The following is a 12,075-nucleotide window of genomic DNA, read 5'->3' on the forward strand; positions in this document are numbered from 1 at the left end:
AGGAAGGAAGGAAGGAAGGAAGGAAGGAAGGAAGGAAGGAAGGAAGGAAGGAAGGAAGGAAGGAAAGAATCTGCTTGTGGGATTGAGTTATGGTGGGAGCTTGAATAGGCTGACCAAGTGCTGAGTTGTAAATTACAGAGTGGGTTAGAGAATAGAACAAAATGAAAGTGAGAGAGATGGGTGGATAGGACACATCAGGCCCTGCAAATGTAATGCTAGGTAGGTTGTATTAAGGCGGGGGGACAGATAGGACTATTCAGGAACTGGGAACATAAATGGCAGGTGAGGAGAGGCAGCAGAGCAAGAAGGAAGCTAAAGGGAAAACCTAACAAGGGCAGGAACACAGTAAGTAAAATAGTAATAAGAACACAGCTGATACATTTAGGTGAAAGGAATAAATCTAATATTTGTGGTGTCCTCTACTTTTACACTACAGTGTCCCATTTTGGGTATCCCAAATGTCTTGGTGCAGCTTAAAGCTTTAATAGTTTTGGATTAGTTTCTGTACAATAAATGGTTAATCTAGTACCATGGGCCTCTTCTACATGTTACCTACAGCTGCATAAAGTAGTGAAATTAGAATATTGATTTCACTTCCAATGGAAATCTTACTCCAATGACTAATGCTATTTTCTTCAAATTTTTCTTAGATTCTAGCCTAATTTTTCCCTTATTAATTTAATTAAATGAGCTTTAATAGCTTAAAACATCACAAAGACTTTTTGTTTTACCCTGTATTTTTTTGAATTTGATAGGCAATAGAACTAGAAAACTTGTTTCTCTTACCTGACTTCTATGGGCGGAGCAGGGAAGTCAGATGCATCCACATCATCATAGACTTCATCTCCTACATCTGGAGAAAAAGCAAGAATGCTGTAAGTTATGCTAATTCTTTCCCATCTTTGCATTTCCTCCTCACCTTCTCCCTGGGCTAGTCCCAGGAACCCTCTGCCTTTCCTGTCCTCTGCCTCCCTAGAGTCACTTGGGTGTTACAAGGTTTAGATGAGTTGGGTAGCAATAGCTCTATGCCTTCCCATGAGATGAAGGACCACCAGGCCTTATCATCTGTCCTGTCTCTATATCCTGAAGTCCTGGCATTGACTCTTGGTATAACCCAAGGACCCTTGGGCCTTGCTATCCTCCTTCTCATTGAATCTTCAGGACTTCTAGGCCTCTCCATTTGTTCTGCAGCTGGAATTTCCTTTATAGACTATCTCTTTCAATTAGGGTGTGAGCTCCTTAAAAGCTGAGACCGTCTAGCTTTCCCTATTTTTATTCCCAGTACTTAACACAGTCTTTGGCATGTAATAAAGCCTTAAAAATGCTTTCTCATTCATTCATTTATCTACCCATGCATCCATTCATTTATTCACTTAAAGTAGTACTTTTTATAACACATACATGAGCACAGACCAAAAATCATAGTTTTAGAACTGGGGAGTATCTCTGAGATATATGTAGTCCAACTGACTTAATTAACTGATGCAGAAACTGGCCAAGGGAGGATAAAGGACACTTGGCTTAAAGGTCAAACAATGTGTCTTGGCAGAGCCAGGATTAGAACCCAAGTTTACTCCTCTCAGTTCAGAGCTGTCATTCAGAGCTACATCATGGAACAAGAAACAAGATGAATAATATATCATCTCTACTTACCCAATCCAGGCTGCTTGGGGGGAGAAAGGAAACTGGAAAAAAAATAAAAGTAGTTACAATCATATTACCATGTGAATTCAAATGTTTTCTTATTATTTAGAATAGATGTGAATAAGTGATAGCCAGGAGGCTTTCAGTAGTTAATTAATTGATTGATTGTCATTCCCCTCTCATCTTCCATTTCTCCAATGAGACCTAGCCTTTACCATGAAACTTGGGTTTCATTTGCAAGTCTGCATTGAACCAAGATAAATAAGACATCATCAAGTTCACGTATAGATGACTGGCCAAGTAAGTTGAGTAAAAATAAATAAAACTGGTTCACGGAATGAGAAGGCAAGGTAATATGTCATGACTAAAGAGAGTAGTACTGCCAGGTTGTCACTAAACTACTTAGCCACATGGATGACTACGGCAAATTGAGTTGACTAAATCTGTTGGTCCAGTTCCAATTTGACCATCATCCAATGACTCTGGTTCAAAATTGCTTGGAACTATAAAAAGCAGAATTTCAAATCAACAGAAATAACACAAGTATTTCTTACCACATGTATATCAGTTCTTTGGCACAATACAGGAAAAATGGTGACTGAGAGGGGAATGTCCATTTTACTCAGTGTGAGATCATGCATTTAAAAGTGATATGAAATCATTATTAAAGTGGTTAAATGATAGAGTAATACCTCCTGCAATGTGATTTATTCTAAAGTGGTGTTGTGTAGAGATGGTTTCTTTTCATTTCTTCCTAGAAATTTTAAGTGTCCTGTTTATCAAAGTGATGAACTATTGTTTCTGATAGAAATTCCAAAACCAATTTCCTGGTTATATGTAATGAATTGCCTTGGAAGACTGACTAGGTTTTTGAAATGTATATGGTAAATCCATTTGAAACCTTTGAAATAAAGGTTTTCCTTACAAGGGGACACTGTTTATCATCTTTAAATTCAGAGGGAAATGGGGGAAAGAACTCCAGCTCTTTGTTTTTTATTACTATAAAGCCTTATAGCTTTTATCTAAAGTACAGCACTGAAGAAATAGATAATTTAAAGAGTAATAAAAGCTGAGGTTCTGAGTGTTTTTAAATGTGATATTCTTTATTGTGGCATGTGGTTCACTGCTTAGTAGTCAATAAAAATGTCCCAGATTGAATTATTTATTTCATACATAACTAGGGAGTTAATGTCTGAAAGAGAGCATGTTCTCTTGTGCTCAATCTAAAAGCAATCAGTTCATTACTTAAATAATGACATATGCCCTTATGCTATTGTGCCTTAGCTGTGCACACAATGTAAAAATGAGCTGTTTGAATGTATACTCTTAGTGTGTGTTGGGAAAGCAAAATGTATTTTGTAAAAATTCAGTCCCTTAGTTGAGTGAACTTATAAGTGAAAGAAAAAAATAATAAGAATATGGTGATGATTAATTACAGAGAGGATGTTAAGAAATTGGTTTATCAAAAACAATTTGCTTATGTGGTTACTTAGTTATAAAAATATTAGTAGTCATTGGATTAATATTAGTGTCATTACTGTGCATGGCACGTGGTTGGCTGACTCTTACACTATGTCTTCGTTACTGTCTGACTCAGTGTCTTTAGATTTCTTTCGTATACTTTTCTTTTTGCCATCTTTTCCCTTTAACATCTTCAAAATCCCCCAGGTCCATGAATTACTCTTCTCTTCGCCCTGTAGCGTGGAGCTTTGGAGCATGCATGCATTGATCAGAATGCAATCATTGAACTGTAAAGATGTTTGAGTTGACATTCAGATGCCTGCATCATTCATACTTTATTGAGAATGGGTCAAAATTCAGACAGCAAACAATCCATAATATCTTTGGATTTATATATTTCCTTTGACTATAAACATTCCAAAAGCCTTGGGCAAGGTATAATTTCTTTCATACATTCATGTGACTCATGTACTCCTTAACATGGCACTTAGAGCCGGAAATGACCTTGATGATAGTTTAGTCTAACTCTCTCATTTTACAGATGGAGAAACTATCTCTCACAGAAGTGAAATGACTTGACCAAGAACACTACAAGTGGTATGTAGCAGACTCAGGATTCAAAATTGGCTCTTCAGACTCTGAATACAAGCTTTTTCCATTCTGTCATAATTATCTTGAAGACCAAAGAAAATAATTACTAAAAAGAGGGACATATATACTTTTTTAGAATAGCATTGTTTTTTATAAATGGAACTAAAGAACTAAAACTGGCTGATGTTGTATTAGTTTAAAATATGCATCTGCTTTTACTGTAATTTTGGAATTAGTTGAAAAAAAATCCTAATTTAGGGCTTAATTATATCCAAGCCAAAAATCTATACATACCCTAGTATCTTTATAAAAGAAAAAAAAAAAGAAAGACAGAAAAGAGACCTTCCAGGTCCATTTTGTGGCAAGTCCTTAAAATGGGGTTTCTTTGATGAATTTTGCTTGGGAGTTGCTCCCAGCTGTGTTGTCAACTCTGCCTATTCACAGAGTTTTCTTCTGGTTTTCAAAACATGAAATTAGGTCAAGTTTTAAATATCTATTTATTGATTTGCTCTGTCATGTAAAGTCAATAGTTCATAGGTTGTCATTCACTTCATCTTCCCTGGGTCTCAGTTTCCTCAAATGTAAAATGAGGGTATTGGAATGGATGATTTCCAAGGTCCTTTTTAGCTCTAAATTTTTGACTTCTCAACTTAAATCATTTAAAAAGAGGATTAAAACTCAGGAATAGTTCATTATTACATGTTATCTACATCACAAATACCACAAATATATTTAACTTACTTGTGCTACATTCTTCCCATTTTACAATGATCTTTATGACACTATTCAGACTTTTAGATGATTCATGAAAAATAACAAATTAGTGACTAAATTCTTTTGGAAAAAAAAATGACTACTTTCCATTTATCAAGTCTCTGATGTCCCTAGCTTATCTGTTCCCTTTCTCTAAAATGGATTTCCCTCACTCCCTCCCCTTAGATCCCATTCTCAATTAATCTCTGGCTGTTGAAGTCTTGCTCTTCCAAACCCAGCTCTCTGAAGCCTTCTTTGACCCAGATGTCACTTCCTCCTCACAGATAAAAGTCATCTTATGGGGTTATGACGTTCATGGAGCTGGGTAGAGCTGGTATGCACCTCAGAAGCCATCAAGTTCAACTTCCTCATTTTTAACAGATGAGGAAACTGAGGCACAAGGGACTTTAACTTATCCAAGGTCACACAAGAAGTAAGCACCACAAGCAAGAGTTGAATCCAGGTCCTTTAAATCCAGAGCCAATGTTCTTTCCACTATACCACACTTTCTTTCTCAAATTTCTTCATAGTTATTTGTGTACATATCTTTTTCTACTTCCCCCTATATACAGTGAGGACCTTAAGAACATAGTCTTGCATGTTCTTTAGGAGTCAATAGTTCTCAAAATGTGGCCCCAGGACTTCCTGGGAATCTCTCAGTCCCTTTCGAAGGCTCCTCAAGATAAAAAAATATTTTGATAATAATATTAAGATAATTTAATTTCGAATACAGTGAATATTGATATTTGTCCAGTCATTTTTCAGTCTTGTCTGGCTCTTCATCACCCCATCTGGGGTTTTCTTGGTAGAGATACTAGAGTGGTTTGCCATTTTCTTCTCCGACTAATTTTACAGATAAGGAAACTGAGGCAAACAGGATTAAGTGATTTGCTCAGGGTCACACACCTAGTAAGTATCTGAAGTCAGATTGAACTCTAGAACCAGTCCTCTATCCCCTGCACTTAGCTGCCCTATTGATAGATAAAACCTATATAAATAAAAGCTCTTTAGAAGAGTCTTCAATAATTTTAGGAGTGCAAAAGGGTCCTGAGACCCAAAAGTTTGAGAATTACTATTTTAGATTGTAATTACTTCTGTATTTCTAGTTGACTAGGTTTATTTTTGCACACATTATGTGCAAAATAAATTGTCACTGACTTAAATGCATGTAATAATACTTATTGCTCTCCTTTATCTCTCTTCTCACTTCTTCTGTGTTCTTTCTGAAGTCCCCTAAATAGAAAAGACAATTCTAATGGAAGTCTAGTATAATTACAGTATCTGATTTACTCCTACTGATGAATGTAAAAATGTCAGTTCTCTTCAGTTAATATATTTAAATAATTGTTCCTTCATCACATAATGTCTATTCTTTTGTCGCCTTCATATTAATGGAATAACAAGAATAATTATTTTTTTAAATGTTACAATTCTCAGTGAGAAAGACAAATGACAAATTTCATGCACTTACCCATTATCATCTTCTTCGTCAACACCATCATAAATTTCATCATCCTGAGTTGGGAACATTCCTTGATTTTGATGGCAGGAAAAAAAAGCTCTTGTTAATTAAAAAAAAAATCATTTATATTAAGAGTCAGAGTGGTAGAGCACGTAAGACTAGTTTCAAACTAAGGAAGATTCAATTCAAGTCCTGTTTCTGATATGTTTTGTGTGTCTGCACAAATCATTTAATCTTTTGGTGCTCTAGGAAACTCTTTGGGACTCTAAATGGCAGAGGAGATACTAACCTGCATTGGTGGAGGGATTGTCTCACTTGGGAGTTCCCTCGGCCAATGAAATCATAGGTCAGGACCCTGTCTTCATATTAAAACTTTTACCAAAGCTTTGATAAGAAATTGACTGTAAGCAATGTTTATGTCTACGTCTAAAATTTTCATATATTTCACTATTTCCTATTGCTTTTAACTCTCAAATAGGGAGTACAAGTAAATTTAGCTATAACTTAACTAGTTTGGAAGCAATATTAGTTCATATGTATATAACACTTTACATGTATCATAGCAATGTAGTTTTACAACAGCCTTGTAAGGCAGATAATATATGTATTATTATCCTTATTTTTCTGTTGAAAAAACAGGCTCTGAGAAGTTAAGTGATTTGTGGGATCCCAGAAGTGGAAACTGAATACTAATAGTTTCTTTAAGTACAGGTGGTATACTACAAAAGAAATGACCAATAAAAATATTCATCTTACCTCCACTTCCACTTTGACTATGGCTGAAAAAAAAAAAAAGATAATTTGAGTTAGTTGGTGAAATAGTTATCTTCCAAATATAAAGCAATCTCATATAAAAAAAGAGATGGAAACATTACTTATGAGCTTTAGATGGTATATTCTAGATGAATGAAAGTCAGTATTACTGTCATACGAAATAGGGAGAAATCATTGTTCCTCACACTGGCAAATCAATAGCCATGAAGGAAATAAAATATGAATCCCAGTAGGTTTTAGTTCAAGATGTGGCATTCAATGCAATAGTATTCCATTTGCCTCTGGGGTGCATAGGGTGTTCAGGGAGGCCTAGCACCTTTGGTTTGAGGGATTGCTGAGCCCTTTTCAGGGCTGCTCATCTACCTTTGGTGTCCACCTGATTCACCCAACTCTCACTTGTGGCTCCAAGAAATTGTAGTATGCCTAACAGTGGCCACACCTCAGTTTACTGTCTCAGCAAATGGGCTAAACCAGATAGAGGGTAACCTCGGGCCTCAAACCCCTTAGTGAGTTAGAAGAATGTCTATCCCAAGCATGTGAAAATTTTCCCTGGCAAAATGGGCAAATGAGAATAATTTGTTCCAAAAACCATGAAGGTGACTAGAACAGGCACAGTGGAACTTAGAGCCTAGTCTGGTATCAATGCCAAAATCATCCACCACACCCCTGGTCATTGTCATTCATCTTGACTTTTGTCTTACTACTGTACTTCCATGATTCAGGAAGAAAGAGTGAAGCTAATGATTTTGTTTAACTCTGTAGCACTTAAATCCAGTTCACACACAAGTCAGAACATTGCCAATGGTGTTATTGGCCCCCTTTGAAAATGAAGGACAAAGAACAATTCCATTTACTTCTAATTTGTTCAGGCAATTTTTTTTTTAGCGTGACTTGTCCTAGCAACAGAGCATATAAAAATACCATGAAAGCATTATTTTTCCTAGCAGTCATATAGAATTTCAATTCTTTAATTCAAAACTGAATTCTATGTTTAATATGTCACAATAAAAATTAATATTTTAAGTGATTCAAGAGTTGTAGGAGTCAAATTGAGAATCAGGGCAAATCAGCCTAATTTAATGCATTCAGCTAAGATGTTCTTATAACAGGCTGCCTCTATTTAAAAGTTTTCCCAAGAATTCATATAAATCTAGTGGTAGAGAGGATCATAGAAGATAAAATGAACAATTTTGATTACATAAAATTGGAAAGTTTGCACAAACAAAATTAATGGAGTTAAATTAATAGTTAACTGGGGGGAAAATATTTGCAGCATTTTTATCTAATAAAGTTCTCATCTCCAGCATCTGTGTGTATGTGTATTCAAATGTATAAGAACATGAGCCATTCCCCAGATAATAAATGGTCAAAGTATATGAACAGGCAGTGTTCAGAGGAAAAAACCCAACCTATATACAGACATATATAAAAATGCTCCAAATCACTAATAATTAGAGAAATATAAATTAAAAGAACTTTGGGCTTCTATCTCACAACTATAAGATTGGGGGGAAAATGACATAAAAGGGAAAATGACAGTTGTTGGAGGGGCTTTGAGAAAACAGGAACTCTAATACTGTTGGTGGAGCTGTGAATTGTAATGGTCATTCTGGAAAGCAATTTATAATTATACCTCATAAGTCACTAAACTGTTCATACCCTTTGACTCAGTGATATCACTAGGCCTATATTTCATAGAAATAAAAAAAAGGTCTTATTTGTATAAAATATTTATAGCGGCTCTCATGTCAAAGAATTCAAAACTAAGGGGGTGCCCATCAATTGGGGAATGGCTGAATAAGTCATGGTATATAAAACAAAGGAGAATCATTATCCTGTAATAAATTACTGTAATGGTAAGCGAATTTGAAGATCTTCCCTGCCCCTTACTTGGAGCCCAACAAGAGAAGCTTGCTTAGGGGAGGCTTGTTTTTCAGGAAGGCACATATCTTTTCATACTTTGTAATTAGGCAGTGGGTCAAAAAGGTTGTGATGTTCACTGACCCTGGAGAAGGCTATATATGTACACCCCGAGGTGAGAGTTTGCTTTGGGGTTCTCTTAAGGGAAGAGTTGTGTGATTTGACCAGATAAGACTCTGGGCAGATGATCCCCCTGGCTTTGAAAACCCAGATGTTGGTGCTTCTCTCTCTGGTAACTAACACTGTATATATGTAATGGACAGACAATTAGAAGTCCTGTCTGTTGATTTGTTGAATTGTGTTATTTTCTCTGTATTTTTTGTCTGCTTGTAATTTCTGTTGTATTTTCTGAAGTTTATGGTGCTGACTTTTCCCCCTGAATTAAGTGGATGGTGTGTGTATATGTATATATATATATATATATGTACATATCATACATATATATGTATATGTTTGATTAAACTAAGATTGTTAACCCCTTTTGAGTTGCTTTCTTTTAGAAAAGCAGATCAAAGAACCTGTGCTAGCAGCCATCCTGGGTATATTAGGGTGCTTGCTGATACAATTACAAAAAAGATAAGAAAAAAAAGTCTGAAACTAGGAAGAACAGTTTTTATAGGAAAATAACAGTATAAAGAAAAACAATTCAAAAGACTTAAGCAGTGAATTAGCCAATCATGAGCCCAGGTGATGAAATTTGCTACTTATCTCTTGACAGGGAGGCGATATACTCAAGGTATAGGAGACTTATTTTTGAACACGGCCAATGTGGGGAGTTCTTTTGCTTTACTCTGCACATTTGGTACAAAGATTTTGTTTTTCCATCTTTCAGTGGGAGATGGTTGGAGGCGGGGAGAAGAGGGAGAGTTAGCAGCAGAGTTACCAAATGGGAAAAAAAGTAAGAAAAGAGGGTCACTAAAGCATTTTTAAAGGTCTAAAAGAGGACAGAAGTAAGGTCAGTGGGAAATAAACAGCATAGTTTGGAAAATAACATGTTTGTTGTATATATAACCTTTTCTTGTGATCTACAACCACTCCAAAGTTCCCTAGCAATGGATGTTTTGGAGCAAGAATGCCTGGAATAGCTATGTGTGAAGGCTTCTGGGGAGCTCGTGGCTCTATTCATGAGCTGTTTTGTTCCTGGAGAATTCTGGGAGAGGACTAGGGAAGGAGGGGGGAGCAGGGTAAGAGTGTCAGACATATGTCCTTTTTCTTGGGAATATGTGGAGAGATGCTGGCACCCAGGCTTGTTGTATTCCAGATCTTTTATTCAGAGAGACTGAGATGAGTGATAATTGCTGTAATCTGAGTGACTGATGCTGGTGGGAAGGGAGAGGTGAGGACCATGAGGTGCTTTAGTTCATTAGGCACCATTTCCTGCCCCTGAAGTCAGAACGTTTGGGCTTCCTATTATGTTTTTCATGGACTGTGCTGTTCAGCCTTTCATGCTTCTCCTTCTACCTGTGTATCCTTTTTTTTGTGTGTGTCATGATTTAACCCATGGCTAGATTTTTTTTTTAAGATAAAGACTAAACAAAACCCCAAAACTCAGTGTTAATCTTAGTTTGGGTTGATATTATTTAGGGAAAATAACTGGGAAAGATGTGGCTCTTCTTCTCCTACTCTTCCCAGCAGGGGGCGCGAGAGGGAAGGCAGCACCATGTCCTCAGCCGAACTTGCAAGCCCAGGAGTTTTTGCCTGCAACAATTTTCTAAGCAAACCTGAAGTATTGAACAGGAGAAATAAAAGGAGGGAGAAGGGAAGGGAAGAATAGAGAAGAAAAGGGGTGGGAGAGGGAGAGAGAGAGAGAGAAAGAGGGAGAGCTATAATCACAGATCGATTTATGAAGCCATAAATTTCCCCAGGATTACTGTTATTGATAAGCATCAAAAGAAGCAAGGAGGGGACTCAATGAGTAGGTTCCTCTATTTCTTCTCCCCATTGTTTGCTATATGTCTCTGAAAATCTCCCCTCCCAGCCCCATGCTCCATCTCAATAGCAACCCTGTTACATGTTTGCTACATGGTATTATCTGTATTAGAGGTACTTTGAGGGAGAAGCAAACAATACATGGTACAGAGTCAAAGCTTCACATGCATTTATCTCTCTTTTCCCATTCTGCTTTGTATATGCATTGTATTTAGAGTTTGTAAATTTTAGGGGAAGAAAAGGACAACATTCTTTTCTTTTTTTTTTAAAGCCAGGTAGCCCATTGGATAGGGTGCCAGGTAACTCATCTTCCAAAGTTCAATGTGGCGTCAGAAATTTACTAGTGTGTGACTCTGGGCAAGTCACTTAACCCCCTTTGCCTCAGTTTCCTTATCTATAAAATGTGCTAGAGAAGGAATGGCAAACCACTACAGTATCTTTGCCAAGAAAACCCCAAATGAGGTCACAAAGAGTTGGACAGGACTGAAATTTCACAACTAAACAAGAATGACAAATGACATTCCAGGCCAGTGACTTCTATATACTGTCAATATGCCAAGGTTCTGTGATTTCATGTCTATAACTTATGTCTTGAGAGTTACCTGAGATTCAGAGATCACACTGCTTATGGATTTCAGAGGCTGGATTTGAACCCAGTTCCCTCAATTCCAAATCTAGTTTACCATCCACTAAACTGCAGATACTTTGCTTTTACAAGGTGAACATACAATAAATACTTGTAGAATGATCAAATGCACTATATCATTTGCATAAAATTTGACCACAGACAGACGCCAAATGATTTAATCAGTTCTCATGGGCTTTTGATGGAATTGAGAACTGAAAGCAGAATTTTGGAGTACTGGTAAACTGTAAAGATCTTGGTTACTATGCTAGGAAGTCTCTGTACAAGTGGAATGACATAAAATTTTTTGTTTTTCTCAGGTGAAATTAAACTATTACTTTATCCCTTGCTGATTTCCTTTTTTCTTCTTTTTTCCAGCAACTTAAAGAGGGAAATGCAAACTTAAATGGGAAATCCATTGTTTGTTTCCATCTAGTAGATGGAGAAGGCCAATTCTCCTACCTCATCTGGAACTCACAATATACTTTGTCCTGGCAGATTTGTTCTACCCATTTCTGCAGTTCACAAGTTTGAGAATTTAATATCTATTGAGAAATAGTATGAAATAGTACAGGTATCAGCTAACTATGGCTAGCAGGTGACTTGTTGTTATCAGACCCATAAGTGACTGGATTTGACCCATGGGCCATAGTTTGCCAACACCTGAAGTAGTTGAGAGAGAACTGGCTCCAGATTCAGGAAGATGAGTTCAGGTCTAGCTTGTGACACTTACTGGTTTGGTGACCCTTTGGCAAGTCATTTAACCACTTTAGGCCAGTGATTTCAAACTCAAATTGAAAGGGGAGGGGAAGGGGCACTACCTTCTCTGCTAGAACATTACATTTTTATATGGTAGTGAGTTGCTTGAGTGCTTGATATCTCTACTTTAGGAAATTTTGGTCAATTGCAGAGAAAG

The 12,075-nt window shown here is 36.8% G+C and overlaps 1 protein-coding gene across 4 annotated transcripts in view; it reads right to left on the reverse strand.

Moving 5' to 3' along the window:
* The window catches only part of FYB1 (FYN binding protein 1), a 212,381-nt gene that overhangs the window by 27,567 nt on the left and 172,739 nt on the right, over window positions 1–12,075 (reverse strand). For 3 of the 4 annotated variants that reach the window (XM_069096197.1, XM_069096195.1, XM_069096196.1), the window contains exons 10-14: window positions 6,668–6,690; window positions 5,921–5,981; window positions 3,214–3,351; window positions 1,654–1,685; window positions 787–853 (exon numbers count right to left, since the gene is read on the reverse strand). In XM_069096197.1, the coding sequence (XP_068952298.1) occupies window positions 787–853; window positions 1,654–1,685; window positions 3,214–3,351; window positions 5,921–5,981; window positions 6,668–6,690 (321 nt within the window). The remainder of the gene's footprint in view (window positions 1–786; window positions 854–1,653; window positions 1,686–3,213; window positions 3,352–5,920; window positions 5,982–6,667; window positions 6,691–12,075) is intronic. The other variant, XM_069096198.1, reaches the window with a different exon arrangement.

This window comes from Petaurus breviceps, unplaced genomic scaffold (genome assembly GCF_028583685.1).
Source record: "Petaurus breviceps papuanus isolate PSGF00001 unplaced genomic scaffold, PetGlider_PUasm1.0 229, whole genome shotgun sequence".
Classification (NCBI taxonomy): Eukaryota; Metazoa; Chordata; class Mammalia; order Diprotodontia; family Petauridae; genus Petaurus; species Petaurus breviceps.